Here is a 25,363-nt window from a genome sequence, read left to right on the forward strand (position 1 = left end):
AGATATGAATTCAGCAGCCCACATGCCTCGAACTGTTGAGTGACCAGGAGTATCAACGTTCATTCCTGGACCGCTCTGGGATCCATTGCAAGGCAGTCAGTGCAAGCCTTGGAGTCGTGGTCCAGCTTCAGGCACCATAAACAAATCAAGTGGGGGTCTGTCACAGACATCTGTCTTTTTTAAGGCTTCACAGTGTTTAAACCTCACAGGTTTCTTAAAGGACCTCCCCAAGGCACACTTGGAGCAAAAGCTCAAAAAGGGTTGACAAAAACTTGAAAATAATCTGTCAAAAAGTGATCTGGATCCACGCTGACGATGTGGTAAGAAAGCAACGGATGGGTGCCTATATAGACACTGCGTGTGCCACTTCTGGCACCGATAATGTCTACGAAGAGAATGAGCAGCCAATCCACACCACCTTCCGGCACACAGAGGTACTGCTCAAGTTTTCCAGATCTAGTTTGACACCTGAGGTATATTCGAAGGTGAGGAATCTGCAGCTAGAAGTCTCTTATCAGCTAATGCTGCCAACACTACAAAGCAGTAGGATAAGACTTGCAGGACATACTTTAATGCAAAGGGTAATATGCTTAATCTGTAGCGTTGGTTCTAGAGCCTGGATTCAAGTAATCTCCTGTACTCAAATTTGTACATCCTATGTCTATAGCACAGATAGAATATAGGCTGAAATCCTACTTTGGTGCCAGCAGTATATTCCCTTATTCATTTGTTCTCCTAACTTTTTTGACCATTCTCCTGTGCAAAGGTGAGCCAAGTGAAAAGATCTTAAATGTTCTGTGTGGGCTGTTGCGTAAGAGTTTCAAAACTTTCAGTACACTTTCTAGCACCCATTCTTTTGCTATACTTTTGACAAGTTGAAAGATGGTTCCATCTCCTCTATCCCACAGGGGAAAGGAGAAATTACAGAGTGATGAAGTAATTATTTAGTGGTTCGGGGTATCAGCTATCCTAGAGAATGTTAGTTTTCTCCATCCTCATTGGAGGGCTGTTTGTTGTTGTTGCAGATGTCAATAAGGAGAAAGAACAAGTTAAATACCTTTGGTTACAATGGATCTGTAAGAGACGTAGGTTAGTTGTAGATTCCTTCCCTTAGAGTCACCGCCAGGCATCAGACTGGGTCCAGAGAATTTTTTCTTTGCAGTACCCCTGCGCGACGGTTGGTGGTATTGGTCGACTCTGCGTCCGTCGTTGGTGTCGTGGTCGCCGGGATGACATCTCAGTGCCTATTTAGACGTCACCCCTGCGCGCTGATGTCAGTTCTGACACGACTTTCTATGCCAGAAGCTCAGAGCCATGAAAGACACTGACCATTTGTGCGCCACAACTAGGGCCCTGTAAGGGAGTCCCTAACCCTAGAAGTCAGTTCACAGATCAAGAAGGATGGGTGGGGCGGTCAGGAATCTAAAACTAACCTATGTCTTTTACAGATACATCATTACCGAAGGTAAGTAACTTGTTCATCTGAAAGAGACAGTTAGTTGTAGATTCCTTACCTTAGAATAGATACCCTAGCAATACCATCCCCGGTGGTGGGCCTGCGAACTAAGTTCACACCAGAAAGTTCTGGAGGAACGAACGGGCAAAATAGCCGTCCCTCCAGACTTGGCTGTCCAGGCAGTAATGTGTGGTGAACGTGCGCAAGGATGCCCATCTGGCCACCGGGCAGATGTCAAGAAGTGAAACTCCATGTGCCAATGCAGTGGTTACTGCAGTAGCTCTAGTGAAATGAGCGCGCAGCCATATTGGAGGTTCTTTTTTCGCTAAAGCGCAACAGGCTTCAATACAAAGGACAATCCATCGAGAGATGGGACGCTTTTGAACAGCCTGACCTCTCTTGGCAGCTACATAGCCAACAAAGAGTTGAATATCCACCCTGAAATATTTTGTGCTGTCAAGTTAGAAGGACAGCGCACGTTTGGCATCCAGCCGGTGGAGTCTCTCCTTCTTCTTGGAAGGGTGCTGAGCTGGGGAAAAAGGTGGGCAAGGTGATAGATTGTCCTACATGAAATGGTGACTTTAGGTAGAAACAAAAACCTTGTTCTAAGCACCACTTTCTCCAGATGCACAGAGAAGAAAGGGGGCTTGAATGATAGAGACTGAAGCTCACTCACCCTGCGAGCAGAGGTGATGGCAACAAGGAAGGCAGTTTTCAGAGTTAGGAGCCTGAGAGGACAGTTGTGAAGGGGCTCAAAGGGAGCACACATAAGATACGTTAGAACAAGATTCAAGTCCCACTGGGGCATTATGACAGAAGATAGTGGAAAGAGAGGAGTAATACCCTTAAATAATCTATCTACAATAGGAGACTTGAATAAAGAGGGCTGGTCTGGTAGCTGAAGGAAAGCAGAGATAGCTGCGAGATAGCCTTTAAGAGTGCCCAGAGCAGAGCCCTGCTGGGCCAAAGAAAGTATATACAAGAGAGCATCTGAAAGAGGCACAGAAAGGGGATCCACAGCCTTTTCTGTGCATCATGCCACAAACGTGTTCCATCTACAGGCGTATACCATTTTAGTGGAGGGATGCCTGGCTACCAAGATGACATTACAGACATCGGGTGGAAGGTCAAAAGCTGTGAACTGTTGCCGCTGAATCTCCATGCAAGGAGGTGGTGGCTGGACAGGTTCGGGTGAAGAACTGTCCCCCTGTTGCTGCGACAGAAGATCCTCCCGAAGGGGCAGTCTGATTGAAGGATCGATGGCAATGCTCAGGAGCTCGGGGTACCAGGTTCTTTGTGCCCAGTCTGGAGCCACAAGAATAACTTGGGCCCAGTTGCGCTTGATCTTCATCAGCACTCTGGGCAGAAGTGGCACAGGCGGAAAGGCATACAGGAGGCCGCAACTCCACTTGCGACAAAAAGCGTCACAGAGCGAGTGCTGCCATGGAAACCCCAACGCTCAGAACTGCTGACATTGCGCGTTCTCTTTGGTGGCAAACAGATCTAACCAAGGTTCTCCCCACCGCTGAAAGGGACCTTGCACCACCTCCGAGTGAAGACGCCATTTGTGATCTACCAGGCACCAACGGCTGAGTTCTTCCTCCCTGGCGTTCAGAGAACCTGCAAGATGTTGCACCACCAGGATCATGCCTGATGTTTAAGCCATGTCTAGAGGTGAAGAGCCTCTTGACATAGGGTCCACGACCCCACCCTTACCCCTTCCTGTTTGTTGCAGTACCACATGGCGGTGGTGTTCTCTGTGAACACCTGCACCACTTTCCCTTTGAGAGAGGGAAGGAATGCTCTCAGTGACATGTGGATTGCCCGTAGCTCCAACAGGTTGATATGGACCTGGACTCTGCTGGAGACCAGACGCCTCTGATGTCCGCCTCTCCCAGATAGCCGCCCCATCCCAGGAGTGACACATCTGTCACCACGGATAGGTCTGGGTGGGGAAGGGAGAGGGATCTGCCTCAGACCTAAGTTGAGTTCGTTAACCACCACTGCAGGTGTTGTGCAGTTCCCTCCGATACCTGGACATAGTTGGAAAGATTACCCTGATGCTGCGCCCACTGGGACTTCAGGTCCCACTGCAGAGCCCGCATATGCCACCTGGCATATTCCACCATCAGGATGCAGGAGGCCATGAGAATCAGTCTCTTGGCATTTCACCAACAACTGAGAAGGACTATGTGCATAGCCAAAAGAGTCCTGATCATCCCCATAAGAATCCTCTTCTTCCTCAAGCAACAGTGTGGGAGGCAAGGGGGTAACCCTCCTTGGAGATGTCATATCTGGTGTTATGCTTTTCAAGGAAATTGTAATCCTCTCCGTCGACGAAGACGTCATCGACGGTACCATCAGCGATGGTGTTACCAGAGAAAATCTCGGCGACGAGGTAGTCGTCGGAAGATCCACTGCCGACGGTTGAATAGTCGACGACGAGATGGGCGTCGTCGATACTGCCGTCGACGCTTCTGCCGTCGTCAGCGTCATCGTTGCTCTCGTCGACGATACCGTCGTCACCACAGCCATCGTCGTAGACACCCTCGTCGTCGTCGCCGATACCTTCGTCGACGTCGCTGTAACCGTCATTGACGCTCCCGTCATCGCTGACTGCACCGTCGACGGTGTAACGAATATGCTACTTACCAGTATGCATCTGTTCTTGGCATGTAGGGCTGCTGACATTCATATCTGTGCATAGATCGCCGCCTAGTGTTGGGTCCGGATGATTGCACATTGTTGTCCTGTAAGAGTCTTCGAAGTATCACGAGATAGGTGGCTCCTCCCCTGGACTACAGTGCGCATGGGCATCCACTCCATCCTCAGATTCTTTTTAGCCATTGTGGCAGAGATGGAGTGTAGTACAGTAAGTGATGACCATGCTAAGAGTAATTCTGAGTGCTGCAGCCGCTACAGGTGCCGGGGAGGTGGGCGGGCGATATGAATGTCAGCAGCCCTACATGCCAAGAACAGATGCATACTGGTAAGTAGCATATTCGGTTCGAGGCATGTGGGCTGCTGAATTCATATCTGTGCCTAGAATATATAGCAGTCCCTCTATTAGCGGCGGCCGCCCGTGCCAGCTGCAGCAGTCTGAAAAAGTGTTTTTAGAACAGCCTGCCCTACAGCTGCCTGCTGTTTGGAGTGCACATCTACGCAGTAGTGTTTTGCAAATGTGTGTATGGTAGACCATGTGGCTGCTCTACAGATTTCCTCTAAAGGAATGTTTCCAAGGAAAGCCATGGAGGCCCCCAACTTTCGTGTGGAGTGGGCTCTCGGGGGAACCGTTAATGTGCGCTTAGCCTTTTGATAGCAAATCTGTATGCACTTAACGATCCACCTGGCTATACCTGCTTTGGAAATGGGGTTGCCTTTGTGTTGTGGTGAAAAGGCAACAAACAGTTGTTTTGTTTTCCTAAAATCTTTTGTCCCATCTATGTAGTACATTAGAGCTCTTTTGACGTTTAGTGTGTGGAGCATTCTCTCCGCCACTGAATCAGTATTCTGGAAGAACACTGGCAGTTCTATAGTTTGATTCATATGGAACTGTGAAACCACTTTAGGCAGAAACTTAGGGTTAGTGCGTAGTACCACCCTGTTGGAGTGAATCTGTATGAATGGCTCCTGGATAGTTAGTGCCTGAAGTTCACTAACTCGTCGTAGCGATGTGATTGCTATTAGGAAAGCCACTTTCCATGTCAAGAATTGTATCTCGCATGAGTGTAGAGGTTCAAAAGGTGGACCCATCAGTCTGGTGAGGACCACATTCAGGTTCCATACAGGTGCTGGTGGGTGTCTGGGAGGAATAACTCATTTGAGTCCCTCCAGAAAAGCTTTGATGGTAGGCACTCTGAAAAGTGAGAGATGCTGCCTGTTTTGGAGATAAGCTGCTATTGCGGATAAATGTATACGAATGGAAGCATAGGCCAGATTGCATTTGTATAGATGTAACAGATAACAGGTGATGTTGTGAGTAGATGCATCTAGCGGATAAATGTTGTTGCTGGCACAATAAATGACAAACCGCTTCCATTTTGCCGCATAACATGCTCTAGTGGTGGGCTTTCTTGCCTCCCTTATGATATCCATACAGTCAGGAGGCATGTTGAGGTAGCCAACTTCTAAGACCTCAGGAGCCAGATCGCCAGGTTGAGCTGTTGCGGATCTGGATGCTGAATGTCGCCATGGCTCTGCGTCAAAAGCCTGGGAGTGAGGTGCAGCCTTTGATGCGGTACCGACGGAGAGTTCTAGAAACGTGGTGTACCATGGTTGGCGAGCCCACGTTGGAGCAACCAGGATGAGAGTCATCGAGTGTTGCTTCAGCTTGAATGCCACTAGCGGTATTAGTGGTGCTGGGGGAAAAGCGTACGCAAATATGCCTGACCAGTTCATCCATATCGCAATTCCCTGCGCCTGCGGTTATGGGAACCTGGCGGCAAAGCTTTGGCATTTTGCGTTTTCCCTTGTGGCGAAGAGGTCTATCTCTGGATGACCCCACTGCTGGAAGTACGGTTGGAGTACTGATGGATGTATCTCCCACTCGTGCATTTGGTGGCTGTGCCTGCTGAGCAGGTCCGCCATCTGATTGCCCTTGCCTGGGAGGTATTCTGCCATGAGGAAGATGTTTCTCTGAATGGTCCACTTCCACATGCTCTGAGCCAGATGAGACAACTGTGGAGAGTGTGTACCTCCCTGCTTCTGAATGTAGTACATGGCCGTCATGTTGTCCGTCCGGATCAACACAACCTTGTTGCACAAATGAACTTTGAATGCCTTCATTGCCATGAAGATAGCCATCAGTTCCAGACGGTTGATGTGCATCTTCTTCTGCTGTGCTGTCCATAGTCCCTGCACTGTGTAGTGGAATACATGAGCTCCCCATCCCTGGAGAGATGCGTCCGTCGTCAGTATAATCTGTGGCACAGGCTCCTGGAACGGTCGGCCCCTGCAAAGGTTTTGTGGATTCCACCAATGCAGAGAGTTGTATGCGCGACTGGTCACCAATACTAGGTCTTTCAATTGTCCGTGAGCCTGATTCCACTGACGTGCTAAGCACTCCTGAAGCGGACGCATGTGTAGTCTCGCGTGCGGGACTATGAAGATGCAGGAAGCCATCATGCCTATCAACTGCATGAACACTCGTGCTGGAAGCGAGTGTTGTGGTTTGAATTTCCGTATCAGCAATTGCATGCTGTTGATCCTCACTGAATTTGGCTGTGCTTTGGCTGCCAGAGTGTCTATTGTCGCGCCCAAGTACTGCCGTACGTGGGCGGGCTGAAGGTGGGACTTTGGATAATTCAGTGAAAACCCCAGATCGTGAAGAAGGTGAATGGTGTGGGACATGTGGGCGGCACATTGCTGGGCCGACTTTGCCTGGATAAGCCAGTCATCCAGATAAGGGTAGACGTGAACGTTCTGTCTCCGTAGGTGTGCAGCCACTGTCGCCAAGCACTTGGTAAACACCCTGGGTGTTGTCGTCACTCCGAAAGGGAGGACCTTGAACTGATAATGCTGATACTGAATGGTAAATCTTAGATATTTTCTGTGTGACGGGTTATGGGTATATGGAAATATGCATCCTTCAGATCTAGTGTTGCGAGGAAATCTCCCTGTCTGAGTAACGGTAGAGCCTGCTGTAATGTGAGCATGTGAAAGTGTTCTGATAGAATGTACTGGTTTAGGCGCCTGAGGTCCAGTAGGGGTCTGAGGGACCCGTCCTTTTTTGGGATCAAGAAGTACAGCAATTATACCCCTGTACCTCTTTGTTCCACAGGCACGAGCTGTATGGCTCCTTTTGGTTTCGATTTCGATCGGTCAACCGATGGCTCGTTGGAAATGTCCATAGCCGGGCCTTGAGGCGAGGCTGTAGAACCAAGCGTTTGATCTCGGGTAAGGCCATGTGGCGATCCCTCGACTTGAGCCTTATCGAGTGTTTTGGTCTCGGCCCCCGTAACAACGGTTGGGCCTAGCTCCTCACTCGAGCTATCTTCCACGGCCGCAAAGGCCTCATCGTCGTCTCCTACCTTGGCCAAATATAAAGTTTTTTATCGATTCCGAACTTGAGTTAACAAATATACATCCGAACCCAATGGCGGAAAAAAACAATCCGAGGATGGAGTGGATGCCCATGCGCACTGTATCCAGGAGAGGAGCCACCTATCTCGTGATACTTCGAAGACTCTTCCAGGACAACAATGTGCAATCGTCCGGACCCAACACTAGGCGGCGATCTATGCACAGATATAAATTCAGCAGCCCACATGCCTCGAACCTTTCCTCACCTGGATTTAAAAGCTTTCGTAGACGGAGTCTTCTGCAGCGCCGTCGACAACTTGGAACCTTTCTCTGACTTCTCCGATGACAGAGAAGAGGGCTTCTTAAACGCCTTAGCAGATTCCACCACTGCTGTAGCTGTAGATAGTCCTTCCCTCTCCTTTACACCGTGGCTAGGACTCCGGCTCTCAGACTCACAGGAGATCTTTTTTGAGGCCTTAACTGGACGCTCTGAAGAAGGTGAAGGGGAAGCCCTACCCCTTTTGACTGACCTTCTGGATGAGGTTACAGATGAAGAATCCTCACTGTCACTTGACAGAGTTTCTTTTCTTGACTTCAATTTCTGGAGCCAAGTGAGCAGGCGACCTTCACGGTCCCGGAGGGTGTTCGTAGAGAAGGTGCAGCAGATCTTGCAGCCCGCAGCCTTATGATCAGGGTACAGGCAATAAATGCAGTCCTTATGCCTGTCCTCCACATACAGCCTTTTCTTGCCACAGGTGGAACAAGCCTTGAAAAGGGCTTTCTTCTCCTTGTCAGACATTACTAGATAAAACACCTAACAATTCAGAAGGAAAAATGCTGGAAAATCCTTAAATAGAGTTGAAGGGAGCAGAGCTCAAAGGAGACTCCTTTAGCATAACGTGCGGTAGACAATCAGAGGCTCTGAGGTTCTCTCAGGAAGGTTCTATGGGGTGAGGCTATTCGGATTGGCTGTTGCTTGGTTTTGGTCTCTTTTGCAGAAAGAGGTGGATATGCTACAAAAGGGAATGAGGCCTAGGCCTATTTCTTTCTCTTTTGTACCTACTGCTATGTTATTTTGTTACCAAGACTTCCATTCCGACGACGGGGAATGATACAAGCTATGGGAATCTATGAAAGTTGCAATTCTTGGGCAAATACAATGTGATCACACGGAATTTATAATATAATTGTTGAGGAAATATAAGGAACAATGGCATCAGCAACATTTGACAATGTTGCTTAATATCAATTTAGCCATTTTTTAAATTAGTTTTTAACTCTTTTTATTGAAACCATGCTCATCAAGACATGTCAAACAGCTTGCTGCATACATGGCAGTTAGGAAGTGATGGCAGCCAAACAGGACCGGGATCATAATCAATAGTGGCGCTTTTAGGGCCCATCAGACTTTATGCGCAGGTTCCCCTCCCCAATCCAGTGTTGAGTGTCAACTGCTTCATGTCTGCCAGTACCTCCTATAGACTTGCCAGGCCTCCCACATCTTTTCCCATTTCTTGGAATTTAGCCATTTGTAAGCTACACGCAACACCTCAACTTGGCAACTTAGAAGAGGAATTAAGTGAAAAGCTTTGATTTGAGGACATTTGTTATCCTGTTTATTATCTTTATTTGAACAAAATGTATTGAGTTTTTATTTTCTTATTCATTGCAGAACATACGTCGATAAGCCAGTCTTTAGTATTGTTTTGCATGGGCTAAAATTGTAAAAACAAAAATTTAACTGTAGATAGTAGGTTGGGCAGCATTATAGACCAAGGCACAACTAGAGTACAGTAACAAAACATACTCCTACATTCAGGTACCTAGAATGGTTGTAAATACAAAATATATAAAAGTCGTATACATTATACATTTACAGAGGTGCTCACTTTAAAAACATGTTTGCTGGAGCTCAAGGAGTATCTCATTCAACCTCAAGGCTCATTCGGTGTACTACTTCCAAAATAACCAGCCATAGCTTGACATAAACTGTTCATAATGCTTGTCTCTCTTACCAGTGCCTATGTATCCATGACTACAGACAAACCATTCTTTTTTCATTTTAATATGCTTAATTTCATTGTGAATCCAAGGTAGGAATACATATAATTCCATATCCTCTTGTAATGAGTAGAACAGTAAAAACTTCTTACCTTTAGGTAATTTTTAAACATTTTAACATCTGGATGTTGAAGTACTTGACAGAACTCCTGCAATACAGAAGAAAGACACAAAACTCAATCATACCATTTACATTTTAAATTCATTCCATTTATGATTTACTTTTGGGACACTAACCTGAAATAAGCTAGACTCTCCCATGCTAATCTGAAAAACTCAAGTTTTTGAGCAGTTCAATACCTCCAAACCCCACCCCCTCACTGTCACCCTTAGGACCACAGGCGCCAATGCTTCACTTTTAAACCAGCAGGTTTTAGGAGGGTGTAAAGGGATGACTGATCAGGCCGTACGCCTATATTTAATTTGCACAAAATCTGTAAGGCAAATGGGAGTACAAGTCGGACTTTGATTTGGTACATAGAGAATTGTTTCTGGCTAGTGTTGGACCAGCAGGGACTGGGCCAGTATTTGTTAATAGCTCTGCAAAGCTTACAGACATGACAGTTCGGGTACACCATAAGCCTAAGGAGGAAAATACAGAGTATTTCCCAATGAGCACAGATGTGCACCAAGGATGCGTATTAGCTCCTTAGTGTTTTTGAATGATCTAGGTTCACATTTACTGCAGTACATAAGTTTCTTAAACAAAGACCATGTTGGTTTTGAATTCTACCTAGATGATATTTTCTCTGAGATATGTTATTTATTAAGTTTCCTCTTTGTATACATTCACTAAACTTATACAGCCAGATGGAAAAATGGCAAGTGTAATGATGAATTATGCAAATGTGCCAGGGGAGATAAAGAATCCATCATGCATTTTATGTAATTCCAAAAACATTGATTGCCCATACGAAAAAGCTTGTCCTCTTATGCGATTCTTAAAATATCGAATGAGGCAGATGCCCAAGTCATGTGGTATAGGACGAATCAGGCTGTGACTTATCGTGCAGTCTTTTTGTATATCTGGACGGCTTGGATTGTGACTGGTAGACTTCAGAATAAGAGTAAATCAGGTTAATACTAGCTCGTTCAATATCTTTTAGAGCTGATGAACAACAGTTCTATTGTATTGTGTACATTATCAAACTGGTCAAACAGCATTTGTAGTCTATGACTGAATAGACAGGGCTGTGGAAGTTACTATTTAACTCTATTTTAAATTCTTTGGTATTTGGTTACCAGATTTGCATTGATTGCATAGTTTGTGTATTTGATTGTATTGTCTAGTGATTATGCAATCTTTTTTTTTAAAAAAAAGGTATTGTAGTGATTTTACTGTTCATACCATTTATATTTTAAGGCTTATGCTGAGAACAATTAATAAACGTACTTACTTCTTAGAACATGCAATGAAAAGTCTAAGCCATTAGCCTCAAGTGTATGCCATGCCGCGGGTAATTTTTAGGTCTCGCCTGTCGATGCGCATGCGCATCGAGAAAGCGAGACTATGGGGGCTTATCCACTCTTTGTCCAACTTGCAAGGAATCGTGGAGATTCCTTGCAGTGCCCGTGACTTTTAAGCTCAATGCGCATTGAGCTTAAAAGCGCGTGCACATGCCCCCAGCCGCCTGCCTTGCCTACTCTCCCGCCCCCTCACTTCTTGATTGCACGGCCGCTAGGCCGTGCCTCCCCTACTCTCCTCCTCCTACTCTCCTCCCCTCGCCGTCTGTTCCCGCACTCCTCCCACACCCCCGCTCCGCCACCTCCCCTGCCTGCCATGTCGCGTCGCATTTCTCCTCCCCCCTCCCCCCAGCCGCCTGCCTTGCCTACTCTCCCGCCCCCTCACTTCTTGATTGCACGGCCGCTAGGCCGTGCCTCCCCTACTCTCCTCCTCCTACTCTCCTCCCCCCTCCCCTTATCTGGCCTTCCCTCCGTCTGTTCCCTCTCCCCGCTCCGCCCCCTCCCCTGCCCGCCGTCTGTTCGAGACAAGACGAGAATTGAATTCCCTCTCAATAGGTAGGATATTTTACATTATACACCACTACCTGTAAACAAATGAGCTTCATTTAAGTCTTAGATCGTGTTAGCATTTTGTCTCTCGAATATTTCTTATATATTGGAAAATTAAGCCTAAAATGACCAGAAGGCTCCATTTTACCAAGCCATCACTTACTCATGCTTAGGTTCAGTGATATTTGTAACAACGATGACAACACCAAGGTGGGGGCATCATGTATTTGGTCAGGTTACATTCTACATTTCCACCAATCTTCGGACACAAGCCACGCCTTGCTAGTGGCGGATGGGCTGGGTGATGCCTCAAAGATGGACGTCTTGCCTGACAAAGGCATCACTTATGTTGCATTTGTCACAATTGGAGGTCCTGGCTAAGTCCCTGGTGCTCCTCAGAAGCCGAACTCTAAACCGCGAACACAAAGGTCACTCATACGCACTGCCGCCAATGCTCTCGATATGAGTGCTGCTGTGAAAGATTATCAGCTGTATCCAGGAGACATGGGATAGTTTGGCGTGGGTGGTACTCTGTTGCCTGTAGTCCAGCATGCAGGCAAAATACTAGTTAGCGGGCCACTCAAAGATGGCCGCTCCTTCAAACCTAGGGTACGGACTCACCCTTGATATGAGGTGGACTTCCGGTCTCTATTCTTTGTTCTAAAGATGACAAAAAGTCCATCTTCACTGTTGAAGGCAATGGGCTCAATTTGCACAACAATAGCAAATTTACTCATATAGCCTTGCAACCAATTTAGTAGTATATTTAAAGTTTATTTGGAATTCTCAAACAAATCCAGGAGTACGCTTTGGAAGCTGTGACAGTTGCAGCTTTCCTAGAGTACTCATATTATTTGTGTACATTCATGCATGTGCCAGTATTTAACAAAATGTACTTTCTGTGCTGACTTTTTATTTTAATGTTTAAAGAGTGGATAAGCCCCCATAGCCTCACCCTCACTCACCCTCAACCCCTCATACTCACTCACCCTCACTCACCCTCAACTCCTCACCCTCACTCACCCTCACCCTCACCCTCCCTCACCCACACTCACCCTCCCTCAACCCCTCACCCTCACTCACCCTCAACCCCTCACCCTCACCCTCACCCTCAAACCTTCACCCTCAACCCCTCACTCACCCTCACTCTCACTCACCCTCACTCAGCCTCAACTACTCTCACTCACCCTCAACCCCTCACCCTAACTCACCCTCACCCTCACTCACCCTCAACACCTCACTCACCCTCACCCTCACTCACCCTCAACACCTCACCCTCAACCTCAACCCCTCACCCTCACTCACCCTCACTCACCCTCACTCACTCTCAACCCCTCACCCTCAACCCCCTCACCCTCACACAGTGCAATAGGTCTCAGACCATTTCAGTTAGAGCTTTAAGAAATGTTTATGGCTTTTTTTATTTGTAATTCTTTAGCATTGGCTACAGGAAACAAAAATGCTAAACATTTACAAAAAAAACCCATAAACAATTCTAAAAGCACTAACTCTAATGGTGCGAGACCTATTGCATTTCCAATGCTTGTTACATCTTACTGCCAAGGCTAGAACTCATGAAGTTCTACTGAGTACAAACATTGTAGTCTACATCATTACCAAGTACAGCCAGGGATACGGAAATAATTCACCACATTTTTTTGATTCCTCTTGGGCACACAGGTGTACCTCAGCTAGAGGGCTATTCAACATCCTAGCAGATGCTGCAAAAGGAGCATGCAGCCTCTTTGTCTGCTACCCTTGTATCGATCATTGGAATAGCTGACACAGTCACAATCTTTCAGCCTGGCCTAAGCACTCAACCACTCTACCAAGAGACCTTCAAACTGAATCATTATACTCCTCATTGATGGATCCCACTGTCCTGAAAGGTCTCCCACTCACCTCTACTTGTCTGGTTCAAAGTAAAGACATTCCTAACTGGTAAAATAATATTAAAAATCTGGGGGAGTAATACTTATGTCCTTGTTTATAACAGCCAATCATAAGCAGGAATTCAAACTAAAAAACAGAAAAGCTTAAGACTGGTTAACATAGAACCACTGTTAGAATACGCCATCAAAGCTCAAATTAGTCAAAAAATCAGGACGCACATGTATCCCCCTGCTATTCTTTAGTATTTAGGCTTTAGATCAGCAGGATAAAAGGAATGCACTGGTAGTGCTGCCCCTTCCTGCTCCACTTCAACATTAACCATCATGACAAACCTTTGATGGTTTTTGAAATGGGCGAACTAAGTTAGTGTTTAAGGATATAACAAAGTTAGTCTCTTATAACTAACGCAAGAACAGGGCTGAATTCACTATCATGAATTGTTCTTATTTTTTCCTGGTCTAAAAGTATATTTCCTGCCTTCAGATCAAACCGTAGACAGTTATTAACAATAAATGACAGGAGCTTCAAACACTGTCCGGTGGAGCTCCAGGAAATCGTTCTCTTAAAGGCAAAATCACAAAGACGGTAATAGATTAATATTACCCAGGTTTACTAGGTGATCAAAATTGACAGTAGTGAGGGAAATGTGAGCTTACAAACAAAGCCAGGCTAACTTGGTGTAAGTTAAAGTTGCTTTAAATTTGTAATTCTTGCTCTGAATATGTGATACGGCTCAGAAAGGCAGACAGTCATTGAGGGCACAAGCCCAAAACCGGTACATATTTCTAAGGAACAAGAACGCCCCATACGTCCATGCGAAAAGGGCACTGACTATTAACTAGCAACAATAGTTCACATGGAACTCATTTTCAAGAGTAATCTTTTTTATCACAAGTTTTTACTTTGCGTTGGTTTAGTCATAGATAAAAAAAAAGGATAAAGATTAACAATAAGGCAGAATCTATTTGCTATAAATCAATTACAATAAGAAATTGTGGTTATTTGTTTTGAGAAGAAATTAGCTGAAGGGATATAGTAGTTTATACTCAAGTAATCCGAAATGAGTAATACATTTATTCATTAGTTACTACATATCATAGACACATATACATTTTAAATACAATGCACAAAAAAAGTGAGTAGTAGGTTTAAAAAAAAGAGGAAAATAGTGGACTATAACCAACAATATATTTAAAAGGGTATACAGTGACTTAAAATCAAACAACAGGTTATTGGTTTGTCTTAGGATGTCTATGTGGTTCTATTTTAGTATTCCAGACAAAGGACCAGATTGTGCTATGGTGCTTTATTCAACTATCCTTAGGTGCTGCTGATGACCGATTTTCATCCTACTTGCAATGAGATAGTCACTTTAGGACAAGGGTATCCTGGGGACTTTGTACTGTAGTTCCTATATTCCCAATAGGCTCTGCGCACTGGAATAATATATCTTATAGATTAGACGTAGGACTAAGGTCTACTAGGTCTCGATCGAATATATTAAACTTAATTGTGAGTGCCAGCTAGCTCAGAGGTCACTAGAAACTTTCTCGAATTCTCAAGAAGGGATTAGTTTCTGACAACCGCATAAACATGACAACTTTGTTTCCCCAAGATAAAAGTGATCATCAGAGTCGTGGAAATAATAGATAGATATTTCACTCAGTCAATCGTGCATGCTTCGTTTCACCAGAGGTGCAGAGAAATAGAGAGACAGGCGTTTTCAATAAAAAGGTTTTATTGAACAGTCTTCTTTCTCAAGCATAAGAAATGAACTGCTACAATCGTAAAACTGGTTGTAAAAAAGAATGCAAACAGTATAAAGAGTAGAATAAAATAATACTGTAAGAGCATTGTATGGTTTCTAAACCATAGATAAATACATACATAAATAAGAGAGGCTAAAACTACTCAACTGGTGCTTCTAAAATACGCCTACCCCGATGTACCTAACCTAAGCTTAGTACGAGGGAAGAGGTAAGTGAGGTGTAGCATAAGGAATATGCTACTTACCAGTATGCATCTGTTCTTGGCATAGAGGGCTGCAGAGTGGTACATTATGAATAGATCGCCATCTGGTGTTGGGCTCGGATGATTGCACTTTGTTTTTCTCTTGGAGAGTCTTTTGTATCTTGGTGACTCCTCCCTTGGTTGGTAGTGCGCATGGGCATCGGCTCCATCCTTAGATTGTTTTGCCATAGTAGGGTTAGATGGAGTAGTGTAGTAGAATACAGATAAGAATGCCCATGTAAGTGTATCTAAATAAGATAATGTTGGAACAGACACAGGTTTCCGGGGAGGCTGGGAGGGCATGTACCACTCTGCAGCCCTCTATGCCAAGAACAGATGCATACTGGTAAGTAGCATATTCCGTTCGAGGCATATGGGCTGCAGATGGTACATTATGAATAGACTATACAGCAGTTCTCTCCCTAGCGGTGGTCGCCCGTGTCTGTTGCAACTGTCTGAAATAAAGTTTTTAATACTGCTTGTCCCACTCTAGCTTGTTGTGTTGTGTGCACATCTACACAATAGTGTTTTGTGAAGGTGTGCGGTGTAACCCAGGTAGCTGCTTTGCATATGTCATCTAGTGGAATGTTTCCCAAAAATGCCATAGATGCTCCTAGTTTACGTGTAGAGTGAGCTCTAGGAGGAACAGTTAATGTTCTCTTTGCTTTTAAGTAGCATATTTGAATGCATTTTACAATCCATCTGGCAATGCCCGCTTTAGAGATGAGATTGCCTTTGTGTGTTGGAGAAAACGCAACAAATAGCTGTTTTGTCTTTCTGAAAGTTTGTGTTCTTTCTATGTAGTACAATATGGCCCTTCTAACATCTAATGTATGTAGGGCTCTTTCTGCTACTGTTTGTGGTTTTGGAAAGAAAACCGGTAATTCCACCGACTGATTGATGTGGAATGCTGAAATTACCTTTGGTAAGAATTTTGGGTTTGTTCTAAGAACCACCTTATTTTGGTGTAACTGCATAAATGGTTCTTGAATTGTAAAAGCCTGCAGCTCACTTACTCTTCTAAGTGACGTGATAGCTATGAGGAAGGCCACCTTCCATGTGAGGAATTGTATTTCACACCTATGCATAGGTTCAAAGGGTGGCCCCATTAGTCTGGTAAGTACTATGTTGAGATTCCAGACTGGGGAAGGTGGTCTTCTTGGTGGAATGACTCTTTTGAGTCCTTCCATGAAAGCTTTAATTGCTGGTACTTTAAACAGGGAAAGATGTTGCCTGTTTTGTAGGTACGCAGCTATAGCTGCGAGATGAACTCTTATAGAGGTATATGCTAAGTTACATTGCTGCAAGTGTAGTAAATAGCAAATGATTTGTTTAGTGGATGCGTCCAGAGGGTTGATGTGCTTACTGTTACAGTGTATAGCAAACCTTTTCCATTTTGCTGCATAGCATGCTCTGGTGGTAGGACGTCTTGCTTGTTTAATGATTTCCATACATTCTGGTGGTAAATCTAAATATCCAAACTCTATGACCTCAGGAGCCAGATCGCTAGGTTCAGTTGTTTGGGATCTGGGTGCATTATTTCTCCATGGTTCTGTGTAAGATGCATGGGTAATAATCTTAGCTTTTGATGTGGTACTTGTGAGAGTTGTAGCAGTGTGGTGAACCACGGCTGCCTTGCCCACGTGGGTGCCACTAGTATCATTGTCATTGAGTGTTGCTGCAGCTTCCGAACCAGTAACGGAATTAGTGGTAGAGGAGGGAACGCGTAAGCAAATTTGTTTGACCAATTTATCCATAGTGCATTGCCCTGGGACCGTTGGTGTGGGTACCGGGATGCGAAGTTTTTGCATTTTGCGTTCTGATGATTGGCAAACAGATCTATCTCTGGTTGCCCCCATTTTTGGAAGAATGGCTGCAGTATTTGGTCGTGCAGCTCCGATTCGTGTACTTGTTCTGACTGTCTGCTTAGGATGTCTGCTATCTGATTTTGAACTTCTGGTAGGTGTTCTGCTAACAGATAGATCTTTTGAGGAATGGCCCATCTCCAAATGTCCTGTGCTAGTTTGGATAGTTGGAGAGAGTGTGTCCCCCCCTGTTTTTGAATATAATACATTGCAGTCATGTTGTCTGTTCTGATCAGGACTGCCTTGCCTGTAATTTGTATTTGGAAAGCTTTTAGTGCTAGAAATACTGCTAATAGTTCTAGGTAGTTGATGTGCAGTTTCTTTTGCTGCACACTCCACTTCCCCTGCACTGTGTATTTGTCCATATGCGCTCCCCATCCTGAGAGCGATGCGTCCGCTGTTATTATCACTTGTGGAATTGGCTCTAGGAACGACCGTCCCTTGGAAATGTTTTCCGTGTTCCACCACTTCAGAGAGCGATACGTCCGGTCGTTTACCAACACCAGATCTGTAATCTGACCTTGAGCCTGATTCCACTGTGTCGCTAGACACTCCTGTAGTAGACGCATTTGTAGTCTGGCATGTGGTATTAGCAGTATGCAGGAGGACATCATGCCTAATAGTTGCATAAACACTCGTGCTGGTAGTGAGTGTTGTGGTTGAAATCTTTGTACTAACCCGACCATTGTTTGTATCCTGATTGGGTTGGGGTATGCTATTGCCTTTTCTGTGTTTATTGTAGCCCCCAGGTATTGCTGAATCTGGTTTGGTTGCAGGTGTGATTTTTTGTAGTTCACCGTGAACCCTAGGTGGTGCAGCAATTGAATTGTCTTCTGTGTGTTGTGAAGACATTCTTCTTTTGACTTGGCCTTTATTAGCCAATCGTCCAAGTATGGGAAGACATGTATTTGTTGTCTTCTTAGGTGTGCTGCCACCACAGCTAGGCATTTTGTGAAAACTCTCGGTGCTGTTGTGACACCGAACGGAAGGACTTTGAACTGATAGTGTTGTCCTTCTAATACAAACCTTAGGTATTTTCTGTGGGCTTTGTGAATTGGGATATGAAAGTAAGCGTCTTTTAGATCCAGTGTAGAAAGAAAGTCCCCTTTCTTCAGTAAAGGGAGTACTTGTTGGAGCGTGACCATGTGGAAATGCTCCGAATTTATGTAAGCATTGAGAGGTCTAATATTGGTCTTAGGGACCCGTCCTTTTTGGGGATCAGGAAGTATAGAGAGTATACTCCTGTTCCTTGTTGATCTTTTGGGACCTTCTCTATTGCATGCTTTTGTAGAAGTGCTAGTACTTCTTCTCTTAAAAATGTCAGATGATCTTGACTCATTGGACGCTGTTTGGGGGGGATGTTTGGTGGGGTAGCTGTGAGTTCTAGGCAATAACCATGTTGGATAATTTGTCTCACCCACTTGTCTGATGTGATGTTCTCCCAGACAGGTAGGAACTGTGATAGACGTCCCCCGACCGGTGTTATGTGGTCTGGGGGGAGTTCTATGAAGTCACTGTTTTGGGGTTGAGGCGTTGCGGTTGTTATTATTTCCGCGGCCTCTACCCTTGTTGTTGTTACCTCTGTAACTGCCTCTTGAATTACCTCTGGGTGATGTTGGTGTGAAAGAGGTGGATTGCTGATTTGTTCCTGTATTCTTTGAGCCCCCTCTATAGGTGGATCTACGAAAGGAACCTCTTTGTGTTGGCTGTTGCAATGCTCCCATTGACTTAGCCGTTTCTGTATCTTTTTTCATTTTTTCTAAGGTCTCATCTGTGCTTGAACCAAACAGTGTCTTTTGATCAAATGGTTTGTTCAGTAGGGCCGTTTGTACTTCCTGTTTGAATCCTGAGATTCTAAGCCATGCATGTCTCCTTAACATGACACTGGTGTTGATAGATCTTGCTGCAGTGTCTGCTGCGTCTAGGGCGCACTTAATGGAAGTATTAGTTATTATTTTACCTTCCTGTATTAACTGATCTGCCTTTTTCTGATGTTCTTTGGGGAGATGTGTGATGAGTTTTTCCAATTCATCATAATGTGCCCTATCATAACGTGCGAGTAGTGCCTGTGTATTGGCTATACGCCAGCTATTTGCCGCCTGTGATGCTACTCTTTTGCCTGATGCATCTATTCATTTTGACTCTTTATCAGGTGGAGGAGCCTCTCCTGTAGATAATGAGTTTGCTCTTTTACGAGCGTTTGAGACCACCAGCGAGTCTAGAGGTACATGCCCTTTAATAAATATTGGATCCTTTGGAGCCGCCTTATATTTTTTATCAATTCTTGGGTTTAACACCCTAGCCCTCACTGGGTCTTTGAATATTTCTTCTGTGTGACTGAGAAGACCCTTCAACATAGGAAGAGTACCTGATGTTCTTTGTGCATTAGGTAGCGTCTCTAACAGGAAATCCTCTATTTGAGGTTCTGTATGTATATCTACTTTATGGTATTTTGCTGCCCTATTAATGAGCTGCACTAACCCTGTGTTATCATCAGGTGGTGAAGGCTTTGAGGGATATAACTCTGGGTTGTTGTCCTCATCTGACCCTACGTCATAATTTTCCCATGGGTCATCCTCATCTGGGATGGTTTCGTCATCCCCTTGAGGTTCTCCCTCCCCTAGATCACTGTCTACATCAGACTGAGGTGTAGATGGTCTTGGTGTGGAAGGTGTAGGAATATTTGGCCTAGTGTGAGGAATAGGAGAAGAGGGTGTGACTTTAGGTCGAGGAGAAGCAGGAGGAGTTATATTTGTCCCCATTGTTCTCTTTTTTGAAGGAAGAGATTTATCTTCTGTCTGTTCATTCTTTCTCTTCTTCGTGACTACTTTGCCAGTTTGCGGATCGATAAACAAGATCTTTTGTTTGGGATCTGTCTGTTGCTCCTGAATCGGTACCGAAGGTCCTGGTTCCGAAAGGTGCTTATGTTTTCGATCTTCAGTGTTTGGTGTTTTCGGCACCGAATGTCTACTCGATTCCGACTTCCTGGGTATCGAGTGAATCTTGGACGACGAATCATATTTATGTTTCGACATGGAATGTTTCGATACCGAGCTTTCCCTTGTATGTAGCCTCGGTGCCGAAGTCGATGTCGCCCTTTTCTCGGATCCGACATGGTGGGAGTCCGAGTGTTTTGGTTTCAGTTTCGGTTTCGTTGCCGGGCCCGAGCGTCGGAAACTTTTTTCTGCGGTTTGACCGGGCCCGAAGGCGGGGTCGTTACCGCACGGGGTCGGTTTTTCGGTAAGGGGACGTCGTCACTCACGGTTTGTTGCTCGATGAGTTCTTCAACCTCCGACTGGTCCCCTTCCGACCCCGACTGATCCTCTTCTTCCTCAATTTGCTCGTCTCCGAACAGCTCCGGGATCGCCTCCGACTGCATTCTGGAAACCTCGTGTCTTCGAGCTCGACGATTTCTAATCGTTAGCTTGGAGGAGAATGCTGCGCAGGCTTCGCAGTCCCTGGATTCGTGTTCAGGCGATAGACAGAGGTTGCACACCTCGTGTAGGTCCTTGTGTGGGAACTTAGCACCACACGTTGGACATTTTTTGAATGGAGTCCTTTCCATGGACTCCGGGCTTGACTGCGTCGAGAAAGGCCTCCTGTTCGTCGACGTAGATCCAAGTTTTTTCTCTTCGATTTTGAATTTGCAACGCGTCGGAATGGAAATGAAACGCGTTCGATAACAATACCGTCGAATTGGAAAGGGAATACGCGCCGATAAATCACTTTTCTCTGAAGTTGATCTGGAGCGTCTCGATCCTCATCCGAACCCGATGGCGGAAAAAAACAATCTAAGGATGGAGCCGATGCCCATGCGCACTACCAACCAAGGGAGGAGTCACCAAGATACAAAAGACTCTCCAAGAGAAAAACAAAGTGCAATCATCCGAGCCCAACACCAGATGGCGATCTATTCATAATGTACCATCTGCAGCCCATATGCCTCGAACATGTAGTATTCTTTTGCCAAGAATCTGTCCAAGATTTCTCTTAGGGTCTAATCAGCTCCGTACCTTAGTTTAGAATGAAGAAGGTCAGGCTCAGGACTCTATTTCCCAGCAACCCGCAAGGGTAGCCTGGAAACACTGGAGCTGGCTTTCTCGGCAGGAGAAAAGACAGCGTCTCTCTCAGTGAGTCTGCTGGAGGGTCCGCTTCCTTCGGCACTTGCTGTAGCAGGATGTGTCGGGCAAGTAGATAGTCGAACTGCTCCAAACCACTGTATGTTTGCTAAGGCAAGTGTGGGCATATTTATACCTTGAAGTTGCCGTGTTTGTAGTAAAGGTGAACATAATAACGTCATTAAAGACTCTTGGTTCTTTGAAAACTCCATGAGTTCTTGGACAAGTCAGTTCTCGAGGAAGGGAAAGTCCCTAGCTGCTGAAGCCGAGTTTTCCAAGAAATCGTTGTAGATTTTCGGAACTAGTGGAAGTAGCCCTGCCATATTTGGACTGCATGAGCTATGACTAAATATGGTTCTGATTCTTATGCCTATATAAGGACATAGTGATTTATACCTATATAAGGGCATGAATCGGGAAATTTACAATAGTGTCCTAAAATGGTTCACAACAACTTCAAAAAGGCATCGAATTAGGAATTAATGAATAATAGTGTTGTCAGATATGAGGCAGCGGCTACTATTGGAAAACTGTTAAGGCTTACCCATGGAGCACCTGTGCTCCTGGTGGTAAGTACAGAACCATGTTGGATCAATTCTTCTCATATGGCAAGTCTTGGATAACCTAAGAGAGGGAGGGGGGGATGGTATTATAATTTGACCAAACGCCTGACATAATTGTTGGTGCACGGTGACTAGCAATTTTGCTAGTCAATTTTCTGTTCAGCTCTAGAGAGGGAATATGGTAATTTCTCCTTAGTGAGACAACACCCAGTTGATTGTAATGCCTATGAAGTAATAACAGGATGTTCAAGAGATCACATCATACTGATAGCAGCTAGGTCTGCGAGTATCGGAATATCACCCGACTTCCATCAATTTCTATTTTCGAACAGCTCGTCGTGGAGGTGTAAGGGATATCTGGGGAGGAATACGTATCCGGGTTAACAGGGCTGTTTGAGGATTAAGGGTAAAGACCAGAAGTACCCTTTGCGATCAGGACGGTACTTACTAGGGTTAGAAGCTCAGGTCTATTTTCATGATCAGCATGACAGGGATGAAGCAAGGTGCTCGATAGCAACCCGCGCACTCGTGACCTGGTCTTCCAGGTTGTGGGATCAGGTAACAAGTCTGAACGTGGGGAGGCGTGTCCTGTGTTGCGATCACATGGTCGCCTGCAGGAGTGATATCTTGCAACTAGAAAGTAAACTTATCAGCCACCAAGAACTCAAAAATAGGCTCATGATAGAGACGAATCTGATGGTGGAATCAAATCGTTTTCCATGGAAAAGTACAGGGAAGAGGATTTATTTCAAGAATTATTACAGTTGTACATAGTATCGAGTGACACAGTGTTGTCATTGTGGATAGTTCGTATCTTTGATCACTCTGGTGTATTAGAGGGGGGTATAAAATCTAATATAGTTATTGATTCAATGCTACGGTCATCTTGTGTGGTCAATGTGGACCGTCAATATTTCGTATACAAGGAAACACACCACCTATTAGGACAGGATTTCTTGTAAGGAGGCTGCTTTGTGGGTGGACAATGTTGTTCATCATATTGTGTCAATAGGGACAGACAGTGTTATTTGTCCATCCTTATTAGACATGAATGTTAAATAACCAAATTTGTTGTGCATGTCTCAGTTACAACAATAATCCATTAACCATACACAGTAGTGCTATCGACAGTCATGTACATGGATACCATATTCATTTGCAATAAGGTATACTATACGTGTTAATGCCTACCGTGATCTACAGTACTTGATCTAATATCAGTAAGCAACAGATTTTGGAATATTATAACATTATATACCAGGTACACCTCACAATAGTCATATGATCATGGTCAGAGACTAAGCAAAGAGCAGATATATATACACATGTTTCCACCTAGCTCAAAATTAATTCTTGTACAGGTATTCTCGTACACAAAATTAAAGCAGGACAGTGAATTTATACACGTTTATATGATTACTGATTCTTGATCGTTATGCAATCTGCGTGGGTATAGTTCTTTCATAACAATAACTTATGAGTGGACCTGAGGCGTACACTCTCATTCTAAAGTAGTGGATGAGTCTTGTTAGTAGTTCAGAGTGATAAACTTGCACCATTCCTCTAGGCTGTTTCTGATAGAATTGCACTCGTCTATATGTTGTAAACCATTCAAAAATCTCCTCACAACAGGTGATTGAAACAAAGAAGGCTACCATAAAAAAGCAGAAAGAGCTCACAAGTACCCTTTAACTGTGCCCAAAGAAAAATCTTGCTGGGCTAGGAACACTTCAGCAAGCGTTGCCTGAATTAAGTCAATCTGATGGGTGCTGCATTAAAGCACAAGCATGTCCAAACAACAGATGTATACAGATTAGTTGAGGGATGCCTGGCTGCTAAGATGACATAAACAACTTCAGGAGGAAGATCAAAGGCAGTCAACTGCTGTCTCTTAATCTCGGAGAGTGGATGAAGAGCAGGTGCAAACTTAGATACAGGACCCTGCCTTGCTGCTGCTACAAGAAAAAGCCTGAACGAAGGATACTGCAGATGTTGTGTAGTCTCCTCCAAAATCTGGACTTGATTGGAGCAATCCCCATGTTGCTGTGCCCACTGGGTCTTCAGATCTCACTGCAGAGCTTGCAGCTCCCACTCAATGTGCTTCACCAGTAGGAGGCCATCAGTCCCAGAAGCCTCAGTCATCCTCACTGAAATCCAGAACAGAGACTAAAACACCAGGATCACAGCTAAATGTCCTAGACTCTTATCTCCCGGGGAAAGATGTAAGACTGCATTGTGTCCAGAATGGCTCCAGTAAAAGAGAGCTTCTATAAAGGAGTCAGGTGGGACTTTGGCTTGTTGATAGTAAACCCCAATGATGTTAGGAGGCTCGCCATAGTCTGAAAGTGGGTGATGGCTGCCTGTGGCGAGCCCCCCGCCAGCAGCCAGTCATCAAGGTAGGTAAAGACACGGACCTCCAACCTCCGAAGATGTGATGCAACCACAGTCATCAATTCCGTAAACACCTGAGAGGCACTGCTAAGTACAAAGGGGAGTAGAGCACCCGGAAATGTTTTTGGCCCATCGTGAACCATAGATAACGCCTGTGGACCTACAGGACACGTATGTGAAAATAAGCATCCTGCAGGTCTAACACTACCATCCAGTCTCCAGGGTTGAGGGCAGACAAAACCTGGGCCAAGGTGAGCATTTTCAATTCAGGTGGGCATTTAGAGCAGGCCTGGGTGATAAATTCCATTCCGCTAACGGAATTTGGGTAATTTCACTTTCTGCGGAGAACGCGAAATTGCCCAAAATTCTGCGTTCCGTGGCTTCGCTACATTTTTTGCTTGTTTGCGTTCTCAAAATGCGCGTTCGCGAGATATTTCCTCCGAGCACGCAAACAGCGATTGCGAACAATAAAAAAGCATCGCGAACAAGCAATTCCGTGTGTTCGCTGAATATCTGCGTGTTCGCAGAGATTTTTTTACTGTTTCGCGGAGATCTGCGTAATGCGATTACGCAAATTCCGCCCACCCTAAGCAAATTCCGCCCACCCTTAATTAACAAAGATCTAACATAGGACAAATACCTCAGTCCTTTTTTGGCATCAGAAAGTAGCAGAAATAGCAATCACAGCCTACTTCTGGTACTGTCACCCTCTCTATGTCGTCTTTGGACATAAGGGCCTGCACTTCCTGCTGCAAAAGGAACAAATGATCCTCAGTTGGCCACTCTGAGGCTGGAAGAATGTGCAGCAGGGGAGCTAGAAATGGTAAGGCATAGGACCGCTACACAATTTGCCAAACACATTTGTTAATTTGTTAATTAAAAACTGAAAAACTGAAAAAAAGTTCCTATAATTCCAAAGAATAAAGGTACAGAAAGTTTCCTATAATTCTAAAGAATAAATCTATAAATGTA

At 44.9% G+C, this 25,363-nt stretch overlaps 1 protein-coding gene across 1 annotated transcript in view; it reads right to left on the bottom strand.

Annotated features, from left to right (window-relative positions):
* XPOT (exportin for tRNA) overlaps window positions 1-25,363 on the bottom strand; it is a 566,463-nt gene that overhangs the window by 25,624 nt on the left and 515,476 nt on the right. Inside the window, exon 24 of the mRNA XM_086919056.1 lies at window positions 9,631-9,687. Within this exon, the coding sequence (XP_086775182.1) occupies window positions 9,631-9,687 (57 nt within the window). The remainder of the gene's footprint in view (window positions 1-9,630; window positions 9,688-25,363) is intronic.

This window comes from Lissotriton vulgaris, chromosome 1_1, assembly GCF_964263255.1.
Source record: "Lissotriton vulgaris chromosome 1_1, aLisVul1.2, whole genome shotgun sequence".
NCBI classification, from domain to species: domain Eukaryota; kingdom Metazoa; phylum Chordata; class Amphibia; order Caudata; family Salamandridae; genus Lissotriton; species Lissotriton vulgaris.